The sequence below is a fragment of the Triplophysa dalaica genome, chromosome 8, assembly GCF_015846415.1.
Source record: "Triplophysa dalaica isolate WHDGS20190420 chromosome 8, ASM1584641v1, whole genome shotgun sequence".
Taxonomy (NCBI): Eukaryota; Metazoa; Chordata; class Actinopteri; order Cypriniformes; family Nemacheilidae; genus Triplophysa; species Triplophysa dalaica.
In genome coordinates, this window is record NC_079549.1 from 600,001 (window position 1) to 615,532 (window position 15,532).

A 15,532-nucleotide genomic window follows, 5' to 3' on the forward strand; every position below is an offset into this window, starting at 1 on the left:
CAGCCACCGGAGAGCGCTGCCCAGCCGCCATTCCAGCCGGTCCCGTCCGGCACTCCCGGGCCTCTCCAGCCGGTCCCGTCCGGCACTCCCGGGCCTCTCCAGCCGGTCCCGTCCGGCACTCCCGGGCCTCTCCAGCCGGTCCCGTCCGGCACTCCCGGGCCTCTCCAGCCAGAGAGCGCTGCCCAGCCGGCAATCCAGTCAGTGTTCCTGCCGGTCTTCCAGCCGGTGTCAACCCCCGCCCAGCCAGCCTTACACCCGGAAGTCAAGCCTGCCCCTGTTCCCCACTGGACTTCCCCAGTCAATCCCCCTGGGGCTTCACGCTCCAGAGCGCCACCCCGGACCGTGACTCCCCCTAAGACTGTCCCACCCTACCCATACCCTGTTGGACTGCCCCCTGGGAACTCTTGTTTTGCCCCACCACCCCTCCCATGTCTGTTATTTTTATTATGCCATCCTAACCCTAGTGTCATATTTGCCTGTCTGCCCTTAATCATGTTTACAATGTTCTGTTGGTTTTTGTCTGTTACCCAGTCTGTCTTGTCTTGTTAGTTACCCCTTGGTGAACACCTGGAGGTGTTCATTTGAGGGGGGGCTTATGTCATGATTCCGCTATCATGTCATGTCTATTCTTATTCTTGCAGCGGAGTCATGACTAAGTCTAGGGTTTTGTGTGAGAAGGACATGGCATGGCTTAGATATTGTCTGTCATGCTCCTTCTCGTGTCTCGTCTATGGCCCCGCCCCTCTCGTCTCCTCGTTAGCTTCCCTTGAGTGTTTTATTACCCACACCTGCCTATTGTTAATTATCCTTTGTTCGTCTCCCTATTTAATGCCCTTGTATTCTCTGTCCTGTGCTCGTTTGTTCTTGTACATAGTTGTAACTTTGCTCGTCTGAACTGCTGTACCCAGGATTTATTCCATACGCTGTGTCCCAGCGTTTCTGCTCCAGCACTCTGTTCCTGAGAGTTTTTGTTACCCTACGTGAGTTTTTCGTTCCTGTTTTGGCTGTCTTTGTTAATCCCCTGTATTTTACCCCATTGTGGGATTTTTTTTTTTTGTTTTATAAAGATATTTTGTTACCCCGTACCGCTGCCTGCATTTGGGTTCTTCTCTATCACCACACGTTTCGTGACACATATAGAACATTCTGGAACAGTAAACATGTCAGATTAAGTCATTAAAATAAATATTTGAGTTCTTTGTAATTAATTTAAAATAAATGCTGTCAGTTAAGTGAGCCTTAACCTGTAGCTCAACAATAATAAGTTCAGAACATAAATACATTTCTGTAAAAGATCATTTTAAATGAAAAAAAATACAGTCACTTAAGTGAACCTCAACCTGCAGATCAACAATTAAGAAATACAAAAAACGGTAGAAAAACAAATAGTATTTATTCTGAATTAAAATCTCTTTTGAAGTTGCTAGTATCGGTTTTAAATTATAATCCTATGGAGTAAACGTCCTGAGCGCTTTTTAAATATCTGCACCCGCAGCTTTTTCTGCAGCTCAGAGCGCTTGTTGAGGTTGAAAAAGGTTCACCCATGGTCTAACCAAGTGGTTGGATCTTTGGCTCACACGTGGCTCTTTTCAAAAATCATGTGGCTCGCTGGGTGTCTTACTCTTCAGCATCATTAGTGTTAAAAACATCATAATACATATTAATATTTCAGGTTCTCATGGCCAATACATGCATGCAATGCTATGCGCAAGCATCACAACACTATTCAACGGCAAACAGCGTTTCTATAGTAACCACTCACGCCCGCAGCCCAGAATCAACCTACCCAGAGCACAAGGAGTTTAGAAGAGCGAGCGACATGCTTATATTGAATGTTACGTCTCTCTCTCTGTTGAAATAGAGGGAAAAGCCTATTCTACTGCACTGCATGATGGGAAATGTACACATGTGCCTATAGACACACGGTACGGCCTGAGACCAGGTGGGCTAACCCTAACCAAATGTGCGAGCAAGAGTGTGTTGTGAAGGTTCTCATGTGAAACTTTAAAGTTCTTCTGCTGCTGTGCGTGCGGTGTGTGTGATGTGAAGGTTGTCAGGTGAAATGTTAAAGTTATTCTGCTGGTGTGTGTGTGTGTGCAGTGGTGTAGTCTACGTGATACGCAGGTATACGCCGTATACCCAGTAGGAAAGTCAAAGGATTTCCGTATACCCTCTTAAAAAGGGGTATACGTAACAACATCGTTTTGTGACAGAACTTTCATTCATAAATTCACCCCGTCTGTGTTGCGATTGCAAATCACTAACGTTTTTGGACCATTGCGGCTTCCGTGGCCTGTGACCTGGATCTGACGTCACCTACCAAGGAAAAGCAGTTGCTTGGCGGTCTTTTTCGGCGCAAGTTTTAAATTCATCTCGAGTGTCTTTACATCGCAAGACTAACGTTATTCTGAATCTTAATTAGAAGATATGAAACGAAAGCAGACTCAAAGTAAACTCTCTGAGTGTTTTCGGATGCCTGCCCCTAAAGCTACAGCAGCTTCTGGTGACACTTCATCTGCAGCAGATGACACGATCGTTATAGAAACTCCAGAAAATGAGGCTGATGCTATCGTAAAGTTACCTGGTAAGTAAAGCTAGCATACAGTACATGTTATCATTAAACGTAACTGTAATAGCAGGGGATTGTTGGTATATTGAATTTTATCCAGAACTTGCTAACTTCACTACCGTTAGTGTGGTGGATCAATTAATACAGTAGACGAGGGGAGATTGTGTGTGTGTGTGTGGTAAACAGAATAAAAATTGTATATCTCCTTATTTCAGATGATGAGAGAAATGAGAACCCCTGGCCAGCCTTGTGGACTGAAAGTCAGGCTAGGGAATTTAAAAACAGGCATCCTTGGTTAGAGTGGAGGGACAGTAAGTTAGGTAGATATCAGCTGCTCAGCACACACGAAAATGTTCGGCCGAAAATGGCATTATTGGGTTCGGGCCGAAATAAAAAAAACAGGCGAAAATGTAAACCGAAAATGAGTGTCACCCGCCCCTCCCTACCGTACGCAAGCGCTTAGGTTACACTCACGGTCGAGCTGTTATCACGCGTCTACCTATCAAAGATTGTCATGTCAGCGCAGGACCGGCGATCTCCTGCCCCCCTTGTAGTGATCTGAATGATGATGTGACTGAGTGTTCGTGCTGTGTTATCAACATTCCAATTTATTATAAATGACAAAAGACAGTCAGCTGAGAAAACCTGTGCTCCAGGTACCGTATTCATATAGTATCATCATTCTAAAAGGTATAGTTCACCCAAAAATGAAAATTGTTATAATTTCCTCACCCTCAAGTTGTCCTAAAACTGTATGAGTTTCTTTCTTCTGTTTAACACAAAAGAAGATATTTTGAAAAATGTAGGTAATCAGACAGTTGGCAGCACCCATTGACTTCCACAGCAGGAAAAAATATAGACTATGAAAGTCAATGGGTGCTGCCAACTGTCTGATTACCAACATTTTTCAAAATATCTTCTTTTGTGTTAAACTGAAACAGCTGACTGTCTTTTGTTGTTTATAATAAATTGGAATGTTGATAACACATAAGCAGTCTTTAATAATGCTCTCAATTACATGTAGATGCATACTTTATGCATTAGTGAGTTTGGTGGTGTCATGGGGTGTCGCTCTGGGATGGGTGCGTATGAGGCTGGGAGGGGAAAAAAGCACAGTATACTCACTACAAAAAGCTAGACTACACCACTGTGTGTGTGTGTGTGTGTGTGTGTGTGTGTGTGTGTGGGTGTGTGTGTGTGTGTGTTCGAGGATGTGTTTGTGGGTGTGTGTGCAAGTGTGTGATAAAGAATGTGTGTGTGTTTGAGTGTGTGCAAGCGAGCGTGTGTATGTGTGTGTGTTGCGAATGATGTCAGGTGAAATGTTAAAGTTCTTCTGCTGGTGTGTGTCTTTGTGTTTGGTTGTGTGTTCTGCTGACAGGACACATTCCACACAGATTTACACATGACTGCCCCATCCCGTCCTCGAATAACCACAACAACACCACACACTCCAGGGTTCTGTCCGGGAAATTCTGCACCAAAACAAATCATAGACGATCATTATTACCAGACCATAAAACTATTCAACCTGATGTCCAGCTGTGGTCCACAATATGAGCATGTGATACACAACACATCACATCAGAACACATGCAGGGAACACTAACAGGTCTCTAAGACATCTCTCCAAAACATTTCTAGATTATATAAATGTCATAAAACTAAAAGTGTATTAGAGAGAAAGAGAGAGAGGATGAATGAATTCGTACACGTTCAGCTGTGGTGTTGTGAGGACGGATTTTCTTTGTTACTCAGTGAAAAGATCTCCACACAAAAGCTGTTCCTCTACAAATCTCTCACATTCACATCCCAGCGCTCTGTCTTTCTGTTTGTCTGTCTGCCAAAGCATTTATTATAACATTATAAACCGATTACCATAGTTTTACCATAAATATCCTGGTTATTGTTGTAAGATCAAGGTAGATTTGTGTTGACTAGTGCGGTTAAAGTATGGTTAATGTGTTGTTTGTCTGATGAATAAAGCACATGTCCGCCGCTCGGCCTTTAAAAACCTTGTGTAAGGAGCCACTGAAGTGACCTTTGACCTCATGTCACACGCTCATTCTTCACATTTACACATATGAGCGAAACATCTCGCCGGGTCTGCAGAGCTAGCCAGCAGACTCCAGCTCTATTCTCACAGACAAAGACGGCTGTTATTGTGAAGAATAAACCTATGTCAGGTGATGGAGTTCATCATCATCATCATCATCATCAGCTTCTGCCATCTCATCTATAGAGTCTTTATATGAACACATATACACATATTCATACAGTGATATCCTGGTGGAGAGTTCATAGTAGAGTGTAAAACAGCGATCTCTAGAGGTAGAAATATTACACAGTTTATAGCTTGGAGACACGAGACTCCCGTCTGCACGGTGCGGAATACATGATGACAAGGTAGAGCCAGTTGCAGTAAACATGATGTTAAAAAGTTATATTAATTTGTCAACTATTTTGCCGACAGCGCTGAGAGAGCGCTAACATAAGTAGCCTATTAACGTAAGCTTAAGAAGTAATAACATTCTGACAGGTGTGGGTGCGCAAGAGAGATCTGCCTCTGAAAAACACGAACGGATAATGTTAATGTCATTCGTTTGAATGTAAACAAACACGTATGTGAACACGACAGCATTTGTTGTAAAATAATTCGAGTTAGAGAGTGAGAGAGAAAGAGAGAGAGTGACGGTGAGAGAGAGAGTAAGAGTTAGAGAGTGACCGTGAGAGTGAGAGAGAAAGAGAGAGAGTGACCGTGAGAGAGAGAGTAAGAGTTAGAGAGTGAGAGTGACCGTGAGAGAGTGAGAGAGAGAGAGAGAGAGAGAGAGAGAGTGACCGTGAGAGTGAGAGAGAAAGAGAGAGAGTGACCGTGAGAGTGAGAGAGAAAGAGAGACAGAGTGAGAGTTAGAGAGTGGGAGAGAAAGAGAGAGAGTGACCCTGAGAGTGAGAGTAAGAGTTAGAGAGTGAGAGAGAGAGTGACCGTGAGAGAGAAAAAGAGAGAGTGACCGTGAGAGTGAGAGAGAGAGTGACCGTGAGAGAGAAAAAGAGAGAGTGACCGTGAGAGTGAGAGAGAAAGAGAGACAGAGTGAGAGTTAGAGAGTGGGAGAGAAAGAGAGAGAGTGACCCTGAGAGTGAGAGTAAGAGTTAGAGAGTGAGAGAGAGAGTGACCGTGAGAGAGAAAAAGAGAGAGTGACCGTGAGAGTGAGAGAGAAAGAGAGAGAGTGACCGTGAGAGTGAGAGAGAGAGTGACCGTGAGAGAGAAAAAGAGAGAGTGACCGTGAGAGTGAGAGAGAAAGAGAGAGAGTGACTGTGAGAGTGGGAGAGAGAGAGAGTGACCGTGAGAGAGAGAGAGTTAGAGAGTATGAGTGAGAGAGAGAGAGTTAGAGAGTATGAGTGAGAGAGAGAGAGAGAGAGAGAGAGAGAGAGAGATAGTTAGAGAGTATGAGTCTGAGAGAGAGAGAGAGAGAGAGTGAGAGAGAGAGAGAGGCTGAGAGTGACCGTGAGAGAGAGAGAGAGAGAGAGAGAGAGAGAGAGAGAGAGAGAGAGAGAGAGTTAGAGAGTATGAGTGAGAGAGAGAGAGATAGTTAGAGAGTATGAGTCTGAGAGAGAGAGAGAGAGAGAGAGAGAGAGAGAGAGAGAGAGAGAGAGAGAGAGAGAGAGAGAGTTAGAGAGTATGAGTGAGAGAGAGAGAGAGAGAGAGAGTTAGAGAGTATGAGTGAGAGAGAGAGAGAGAGAGAGAGTATGAGTCTGAGAGAGAGAGAGAGAGAGAGAGTTAGAGAGTATGAGTGAGAGAGAGAGAGTTAGAGAGTATGAGTGAGAGAGAGAGAGTTAGAGAGTATGAGTGAGAGAGAGAGAGAGAGAGAGAGAGAGAGTATGAGTCTGAGAGAGAGAGATAGTTAGAGAGTATGAGTCTGAGAGAGAGAGAGAGAGTTAGAGAGTATGAGTGAGAGAGAGTTAGAGAGTATGAGTGAGAGAGAGAGAGAGAGAGAGAGAGAGAGAGAGAGAGAGAGAGAGAGAGTTAGAGAGTATGAGTGAGAGAGAGAGAGAGAGAGAGAGAGAGGCTGAGAGTGTGTATTTTCTGTAAGGGTCAAGCAGAAGAGACGGATGCAGCACCATATGAGCTCAAACACATCTCTCATGCAGGACAGGAAGTGATGCGCACACTAACAGGAAGCGGACGGGCTGTTTTAGTGACCCTGCTGTGTTCTTTTGTGATGTCATTCACACACAAACTTTAAAAATACCGTAACAATGACACAATCTTGATGAGTAATTGTGTATATTAATACATTTCTGGACAGTATCTGCAGCCTTTGATATTCACATTGACTGCAGCTGATATAAACCTCTCTTTTTATTAAAAAATATATGCTTACTATAGTAAAACCACAGTATAGATAAGTTATGGCTTTGATACACTAACCATCCACTGTATTTGTAGAAGTTTCTCAGTTGTCTAGTGTTAACACTACAGTCAGTGTACACTAAGATGATGTTGTAGTTATATACAGTAGTAAATAATGGGGTACACTGCAGTATTCTGTCACGTGGTGATATTCAGTCTGGATTGAGTTCACACATATAAATGTGATGCATCGAGTCTTCACTGTGCTGTCAGTGTCATGACAGAGCCGCATTACACCTTCATCATCACCTTCTCACATGTCTCAGCAGATCACATGTTATCACATGTTGTATGTGGAGCTCATGTCGAACTACATTTAAATGCAATAATATCCATAATAATGCAAACCCTGTTAATCGAGCTCTACACTGACAGACATATATAACGTTAACTATGTATATACAAAACTGCATCTTTATATCAGACGGGCGTGTGACATAAGCAGCACGAGCTCAACACAGGCGGAAGATCCGCGACTCACCCTCGGACAGCTCGAGCTCGAGCTCCGCCAGCTTCTCGCGCACCTCCGCCGGGAGAGTGCGCGCGACCGCCGTTGACGGCTCCGGCATCAGCATCAATAATCCGGTGGAACCGCGTTCTGCCATAATCATCCACACGGGTCAGATCTGCAGCGAGGTTCTGTTGTACTCGGGTCAGCCGGTGGACACGGCGGGCGGGTCGCTGGCAGATGTGAGGAGCGTTTGGGGCGGTTTCATTCACCTTCACGGCTCGACCGCTCACCGGAGGACATCAAAAGATCAGACGTAAAATCAGTTCTCTTCCTCAGGTCGGATTTAACGATGACTCGCTGTGCATTCCTGTAGATTGTCGTTTAAAATCTCTGTTAGACTCGCGCAAGTCCCTTCAGCGCGCCGCCAGCGCCATTGCAGTGCAGGAGCAAGCGAGCGCGCGCACCATTCCAGTCCGGCGCGTGAATGAGTTCTGTCTCACCTACACACACACACACAAACACACACTGATATCACTTGTGGGGACATTTACTTAAATGTTCATCTATACACTGAAGGTTATGAGGACCGAGCGCGCGTGCGCACAGTTTTCTGTCATTTTCTGTGAACTGTTGATATTCGACTAATTAAAAGACTTGTAAACAACAACGACTTACAACTAAGATTACACAAATAGCTTCTCAACATGTGTCACTACGAATAAGTAGCCTACACAATTCACTATAGACTAACCAACACGACATATATATGTTATAAACATCTGCATCTAAAACCTGTTAGCAATTAATATAAATCAATACATGTACTAATTACATTTATCTTACTAATAAATATTCAGCAAACAAATTATTTGAATAACATTTATATTAATCAGTTTAAATGTAAAATAGAGAAAAATTAACACGTTCATATTCATCCAAACTCTGAAGACGGTAGAAAAGTTTGTCAGAAAGACAACACCGCCGACATGTGGACAACTCAGGAAACTACATACAAAGACACACAATCTGAAACATAAACGCACAACAGCACAAGCATCAGTTAGATTTTGATTAATCTATGATCACGTTTATAATGTGGAAACTGTACGAGAGAAGATGAAGAAATTGTTTCCAAAATGAGATAACTCTGTCTTTAAATTGTTTCAAAACCATGTTTTAATTGTGCATTTCAATTAATATCAATCAAACTGCAGTTTTTTATTTAAGCCATAATAACTAACACGATAAAACACAATAAAAACATGATAATATCATAAAAACGTGATTTTAGGTATCTCATTTTGAAACCAAACTCTTCAGATTATTATTTTAAGTGAATAGTGACTTAAAGTCGGCTTAAAGCTGACTGACCGACAGAAGCTAATGTTAAACCATTTATGAAAAAAACACATTTGAAGTTCAAAATAAAAGTAATGAGGAGAGAATAATAACCGTGATATAAACTGTATGTGTTAAGGACCAGCACATCACAGCCTTTTTATGAAAACGAGATCATGTTAAGAGTAATAAAGAGATTGTAAACCACTTTAATATAATGTTTTCTTTATTTAATTTACACTTGGAAAAGATCTCCACAGAAACATGGAATGCCATTTCAAGACGGTTTAGATTTCAGCCGTCTAAACATGTCACGCTTACAGAAACACTGTTCATTTCTGGTCACATGACGATCAGTCGCTCATTGTGAGCACATGATGAACACATGATATGATCATGTTACCTCATATAGGTTTCAGACTATGAAACATTTCTTATAAAATTACAATAAAATGCAAGTGATAATTGATACAATCAATCCGAACATCATTGTGATATTGTTGAAGCATTTGAAATGTTACTGATAAAAACACATCTTTACTTTTACTTAACCTCCCTCATAAACATCAGGAATCATAAATAGATATTTTTTCTGAGAGTGTGTTTTAGATTTAAGACAGAAGATCCTGGAAATTTGCTGTTGTGTTGAAATACTTCACGATTCACGGCTGTGTGCACATCCAGCAGATGAGTCCTCCTGTTCCACACAAACAAAACACAAGAGTTATTTCACCTGTACATTCTCATCACACACAGCTGGATAATCAACTCTTTCATAAGTCCAGTTTTATTGAGTGTACCTGATGTGTCCGTCATGTAAAGCAGATGTGAGAGCGTTCAGGTACACAGACTGATGTTCTGGTGTCTTCTGCTGCTTCTCTTGACTGCAGCAGTGACTCCAGAAGATGTCTGCATCCGTCGGGACGCTCCTCCCTCGGCAGAACATCGCAGGACCGTCCGTTTCCAGCTCTCCGTCTTCTTGACCTCTGAACCCAACACACCTCTGAGGCTCAGAGACGTCATATGTCTGGATGAAGAAGAGTTTGGGTTTGCCGGCCAGGCCGGGGCAGGAGTCTGCGGTGAACAGGTGTCTGATGGTGTCCAGGTTGAGTCCAGGCCCGTGACGGTCAGTGTCCAGCAGATGTGATGAGCGACGGCTGCGGCTGATCATACAGCAGATGAAGGCACATGAGCTGTTGAGATCTCGCTGACGGGCGACGTCCATCAGAACAGACACAACGTCTCCCGCGCTCAACAGATTGTGTTTCTTCACGTGGAAATGCAAGCGTGTGAATGTTTTCTCCAGCGCATCTATGTGTGAAATAGAGCGGTGTCATTATCTATAAACATACATCTGAAATAACTCAACTTCAAAATGACAACTACAATGTTTTTGTATTAACACCAGTCAGAGGTTTGATTCTCATCTAATACATGGACTGATGAAATAGAAACTTTCCTTTAAGTCACTTTGGACAGACGCAGCATAAATGTAAACCAATGTAACCAAATACTTTAAAAGTCCAGTGAATGAAATTTAGTGGCATCTAATGGTGAGGTTGTGAATTGTAACCAAAGGCTCGCTTCACCCCTCCCTTTCAAAGCTATACAGTGGCTTTCGTCATTTAATGAATTGCTAAGTAAAATGAATACAATTGCATAATTTACAACAGACTTGAGTCAGTTTAGATTTCAATCATTTGAAATAAATTTGATCCATTAGAACCAGACTTAAGTTACTATAACCAGATTTGAATCATTTGAAATAAATTGGAATCATTTGAATCAGACTTGAGTTATTAGAATCAGATTGGAATCATTTGAATTTTTTTAAATCATCTGAATCAGACTTGAGTCATTTACATCAGATTTGGATCATTATAACCAGATTTAAATCATTTGAATTAAATTGGAATCATTTGAACCGGACTTTAGTTATTAGAATTAGATTGGAAACATTGAAATAATTTTAAATCAATTGAATCAGATTTGAATCAGAATTGAATCATTAAGTTTATTTTAAATCATCTGAATCAGACTTGAGTCATTAGAATCAGATTGAAATCATTTGAATTTTTTTTAAATCATCTGAATCAGACTTGAGTCATTTACATCAGATTTGGATCATTATAACCAGACTTGAATCATTTGAATAAAAATTGATTCATTAGAACTGGACTTTAGTTATTAGAATTAGATTGGAAACATTGAAATAATTTTAAATCAATTGAATCAGATTTGAATTAGAATTGAATCATTACGTTTATTTTAAATGATCTGAATCAGACTTGAGTCATTTCCATCAGATTTGGATCATTATAACCAGACTTGTATCATTTGAATAAAATGTGATTCATAAGAACTGGACTTGAGTTATTAGAATTAGATTGAAATCAGAATTGAATCATTAAATTTATTTTAAATCAATTTAAATCAGATTTAAATGATTTAATGAATATAAAAGTGTAATAGACATCTGTCACCTGTTTCTGTGCCGATGCAGTCGATGATTAAGCACACTCCTCTAGGATCTGTCTGCATACTGTACACTTCAATCTGAGGTGAGAAATCACACTGTTCACATCATCATCATCATCTTAATCATCACACATCCCAGAACACAGGGCTAAAGACACGGCTTTCATCATTCTTACCTGACTACACACACCAGGTGTTTCTTTCCGTACAGCGGTCCTCTTATCTAAACAAGACCACCAGTGAATTTACAGTAATAACACTCGTGATGTACAACTTCACTTCATCAAGTATACACTAGTTGTGTATCCTTTCCTTAGAGTTTATTATTGTTACACTTAGAGTATACTTAGAAGTTCACTTTAATACACTTAAAAGTGGGCCAGTTTAGTCTGAAGTAGTATTGAAAAACATGTTTACTAGAACTATCACTCACTACATAAAGAATAAATGAACGTATATATAATATACTTGTACTTAAAGGGATTACACAAAATAAATACAGTGAAGGGTTGTGTGCTTTGCGTCCTCACCACAGAGTTTGTGAACTTGACGTGTTCTGTTGCAGGACACTGATGAAGAGACTTCCAATGAGCGGTTTACCTTCAGATGACAAAAACATATAATATATATTATAATATAGTCCAGTGAATCTCTTGTCTTTTATTAAATATCATTTTTATCTCTTACTGATGCTGGTGTGTTGAGTTGCTGTTTGACTGCTGATGAAGTTTCTCGTTTCTTGTTTAACACTGAAAATGCAAATATCGGTTATCAATGAAACTCAACAGATTTCATTCTTCAGAAATTCCTTTAAGCTCATTACTCAGGAAACGCAACAGGAACCACACAGATGTGACGTCTCTAGTGCAAGTTCTCATGTGATGTGATCTCACTTCCTCATATTTCTCATTTTCTCTTGACAGCAAAGCAGCCTCAGTTTCATATGTTATCTCTGGATTCTTGTTAGTGGTTTTTTTGTAGATGGTTTTGTTGGATTATGAATGGATATTGACTCTGATAGAAAGATGAGCGTGTGGATCACTTGCTCTGTGTTTATTCACATGAGGACTTCTGCAAGTGTTACAGTCAGAGGATCTGAAGCGGACGTCTCTAAACGCTTCCGAGCATCTGCAATCATTCTTAAACATGACGATGATGAGGATGATGTTCACCTTTCTGCTGGTAATGTCGGATTTTTTTGGCCAGATCAGCTCTGTGAATGGATCTCATTAAATGTTCAATTCTGTCCGTCCTGTCACTGGAGAGCTGCTCAACTTTCTCCAACTCCATAACGATGTCTAAAAAACTCTGCAAAGAAGAAATATTCCTGAAATGGTCCACTGACATTCACATGTATGTTCAAACTACAGTCAAGAGTCCCATCAAATCAAAAGTCCCTGCAGATGATACCTGGATGTTTTGCAGTTTGTGTTTGGGTAAAGTGTCTCTCAGGAGGAATGTCAATGACTTCAGGTCATGCGTGTCCATGTCTTCACTTACATCAGCCATCAGAACTCTAACACACAAACACACACAGAGTCAATACTTCACATCTGGAGCATGAATAAAGCCACACTTATACCTGTGAGAGGTGAATCACCTGTACTCTGACACGACTCCACTGTTCTCCAGCATCCCCTCAACAGTGCCCTTACTAGTGCTCAACACGTCTCGCAGCAGGTCGTAGCGTTTGATTCTCAGCATGAGCTCCGTGAGAAACACGTGGTCAGTGTGTGTCATTCGGCAGAGCACAGAATGTAAGACTGTTCTGAGATCAGTGGAGCAGGTGTCCGTATGCAGAGCTCCACACAGATAAAACAGACGCTTACATTCATCTGTGCTGAGTTCATCTGTGATCTGACTGATGATGTCACCCAACATCTGAAAACAAAAACATCACTTTTATCATACGGAAAAAAACACTGGAGAGATTATTTAAGACATTGATGAGATTAAATGGAAATATTTGTTTAAATCTCATCTGCGTCTCAGATATTTATTCTGAGAGAGAGGGTCTCAGAAGTCTCAGAAATGTGTCAAACTGAGCTCAGATTTGTCAAGTCTGCATTCAAAAGTCATTATTGAAGATCTGGATATGAACTCAAACATTTCTCCAGTTCCACAATCCATTCATTTGATACTTCCTCTGAGCAGTACTGTGGATTTATCACTCATGTCATGAGCCGGATGATTCATGGCTTTCACAACTGAATTTAACTGAAAACCAATGTGTATGATGTCACATAAACTAAATAAATCATGCTAGCTCAAAAGACCGTTTTGACCTCATCAGATAGAGAAATGTTTGAACTTTATATGAAAGTCAAACCGCAAACTTGATCCATTCATCATCAAAAATACACGAGTCTCATTTAAACCACGTAGAAAGTTTTCTGTCATTTCGTAATGACAGTGATGTATAAAAATAACAACATAAATGATTGATATGTTACATTCTTTTGTAAAGTTTTGAGATCGGCTCTGATGTGGAGTTTGTGATTTCAATAATAAAATCTCAAATCACTGTTAGTTGATAACAAATAAAAGTAACATATATTATAAAAGATAAATGTAGGTTCTTACCTTGAGAGATGCGTTCTTTCAGCTAAAGGAAGAACAGTGAACATAAATGCAATGGGTTGGCGGAACATAATGTCAGACGTGTAGGAAAGAGGAAGTGATGACACGTAGAAGGAAACTGTGCTTTTCTCAACCACACATTCACACTTCAGCGCTTTTGTTAATTCATATGACGATGAACATTCTAGCAGACACCTTCATCAGATAACAAACTCTACACAATAACCTGTTTCACGGCAAATGATAAATCAATTATCGCGTTTTATTAGTTAAAAAAATCTTTTAATAATTGCTAATCACGGTGGTCGGACGGATGATGACTTCATAGGGCCCCGGGGGCAGATGCCTTAAGCGCCCCATCCACATTTTTTCCGTTCTTTCACTGTGTATTCAAAGTTATAGAAAGTTAAATGAATGAAAATTAAAACTGTTCTCGCTCTGCGTCAAATGCCTGCGCTTCGCTGAATATAATCTATACAAGGTTTATAGAAGTAATATTAGCTACTCTGCGAAAAATCTAAAAGCTTATGAAATACACATCTTTAATAAACTGTCAAATATACACATTTTTAATGCATCACATAAATAAAACATTATTTCTCACCATAAAATGCCCCGGTCTGTAAACATTAAATCATCAAGGAAAAGATTCAGAAAATGCTATTTACATGTGCTGTAATGTAATAAATAAGTTACTTGAATAAGTTAAAAAAACATACAAATATTAGTTGTTAAATTGCAATCCATTTTTGATCATTTCATTTTTTACAGGGTATCCACAGAGGCCTTGTAAATGCTATGGGATCCATATAGAACACACAAATAAACATTTCCTTTCATTGTTGTTGGGTTTTATCTGTACCAAACTGGATGGCGCAACTTTAAAGCCCAGGCCCCCTCAGGCTCAGTCAAGTTCTCATAATTCATCCCGTTGGTCTCTGTACTCTCCCAGTCCAGATAACAATTTCTGTTGGCAAGAACGTAACACTCACGTAACTGTTTGTTTCTCAGAACGTCATTTTCAAAGGTTCGTTTTTGGTTCTCCAGGAAAGTTTTCATTACCAAAATCGAAAGTTTCCGTTTCCCATAACATTACAGAAACCATGAAACTAATTTTTTATTTCCGTATAGATAACCAAAAACAAACATTAAAAGACTTTCTGTGAACCAAAAACTACAACATTAGCCTAATATATATATATTGACATCGTATTTTTTTATTGCGCAAACAGGTCTTTTTATAAGCAAACTTCACATTTCTGTTCAAAATTGGCTTTTGATAACTTGACTATCATTTGGTGAAATGACCATATTTGGCCATTTAAACTAAAACGGTAGTCATCCAATCTAAAAAACCCGTTTTACAGAAAGTAGCCTACAATATGCACCCCTCAACACAACTTAAAACTTAAGGATTTAAAACATATAACATCTTTACAAGAAACAAGCGTGACACCATTTTGCGAGAATTCCTTTGTATTTGTTGTGATCCTTATGATCCAAATAACAAGATCACGTAAAACATGATGTTAATGTTCCGGAAGTACCGCAGATGTTGTCGCCTGTGGATGCTCGAGATTCATCTCCAAATCCCTGAGACTGTGTTTCTCTTTTCTTCGAGCACAGCTCCAGCTTCATCAGAAGAGTTCAGAAAAGTAAAAGATCTACAATCGTTTGACAAATGTTTCCGCACTGATTTCACTTCTTATTA

At 40.3% G+C, this 15,532-nt stretch overlaps 2 protein-coding genes across 5 annotated transcripts in view; both read right to left on the minus strand.

Annotated features, from left to right (window-relative positions):
- The window catches only part of dip2a (disco-interacting protein 2 homolog A), an 86,648-nt gene extending 78,751 nt beyond the window's left edge, over positions 1-7,897 (minus strand). For all 4 annotated transcript variants that reach the window (XM_056754565.1, XM_056754567.1, XM_056754566.1 and 1 more), the window contains exon 1: positions 7,456-7,897. In XM_056754565.1, coding sequence (XP_056610543.1) covers positions 7,456-7,585 — 130 coding nt within the window. In that variant the 5' untranslated portion in view covers positions 7,586-7,897. The remainder of the gene's footprint in view (positions 1-7,455) is intronic.
- A 1,074-nt stretch (positions 7,898-8,971) lies between these two features.
- LOC130427509 (CASP8 and FADD-like apoptosis regulator) lies at positions 8,972-13,923 on the minus strand. Its single transcript, XM_056755031.1, has 10 exons — positions 13,825-13,923; positions 12,842-13,122; positions 12,652-12,757; positions 12,414-12,549; positions 11,929-11,990; positions 11,772-11,841; positions 11,418-11,464; positions 11,247-11,319; positions 9,564-10,074; positions 8,972-9,460 (listed from the first exon to the last, which is right to left on the minus strand). The coding sequence occupies exons 2-10, from the start codon at positions 13,120-13,122 to the stop codon at positions 9,337-9,339; spliced, it is 1,410 nt and encodes a 469-aa protein (XP_056611009.1). The 5' UTR covers positions 13,825-13,923; the 3' UTR covers positions 8,972-9,336.
- Between the last annotated feature and the right edge of the window lie 1,609 nt (positions 13,924-15,532).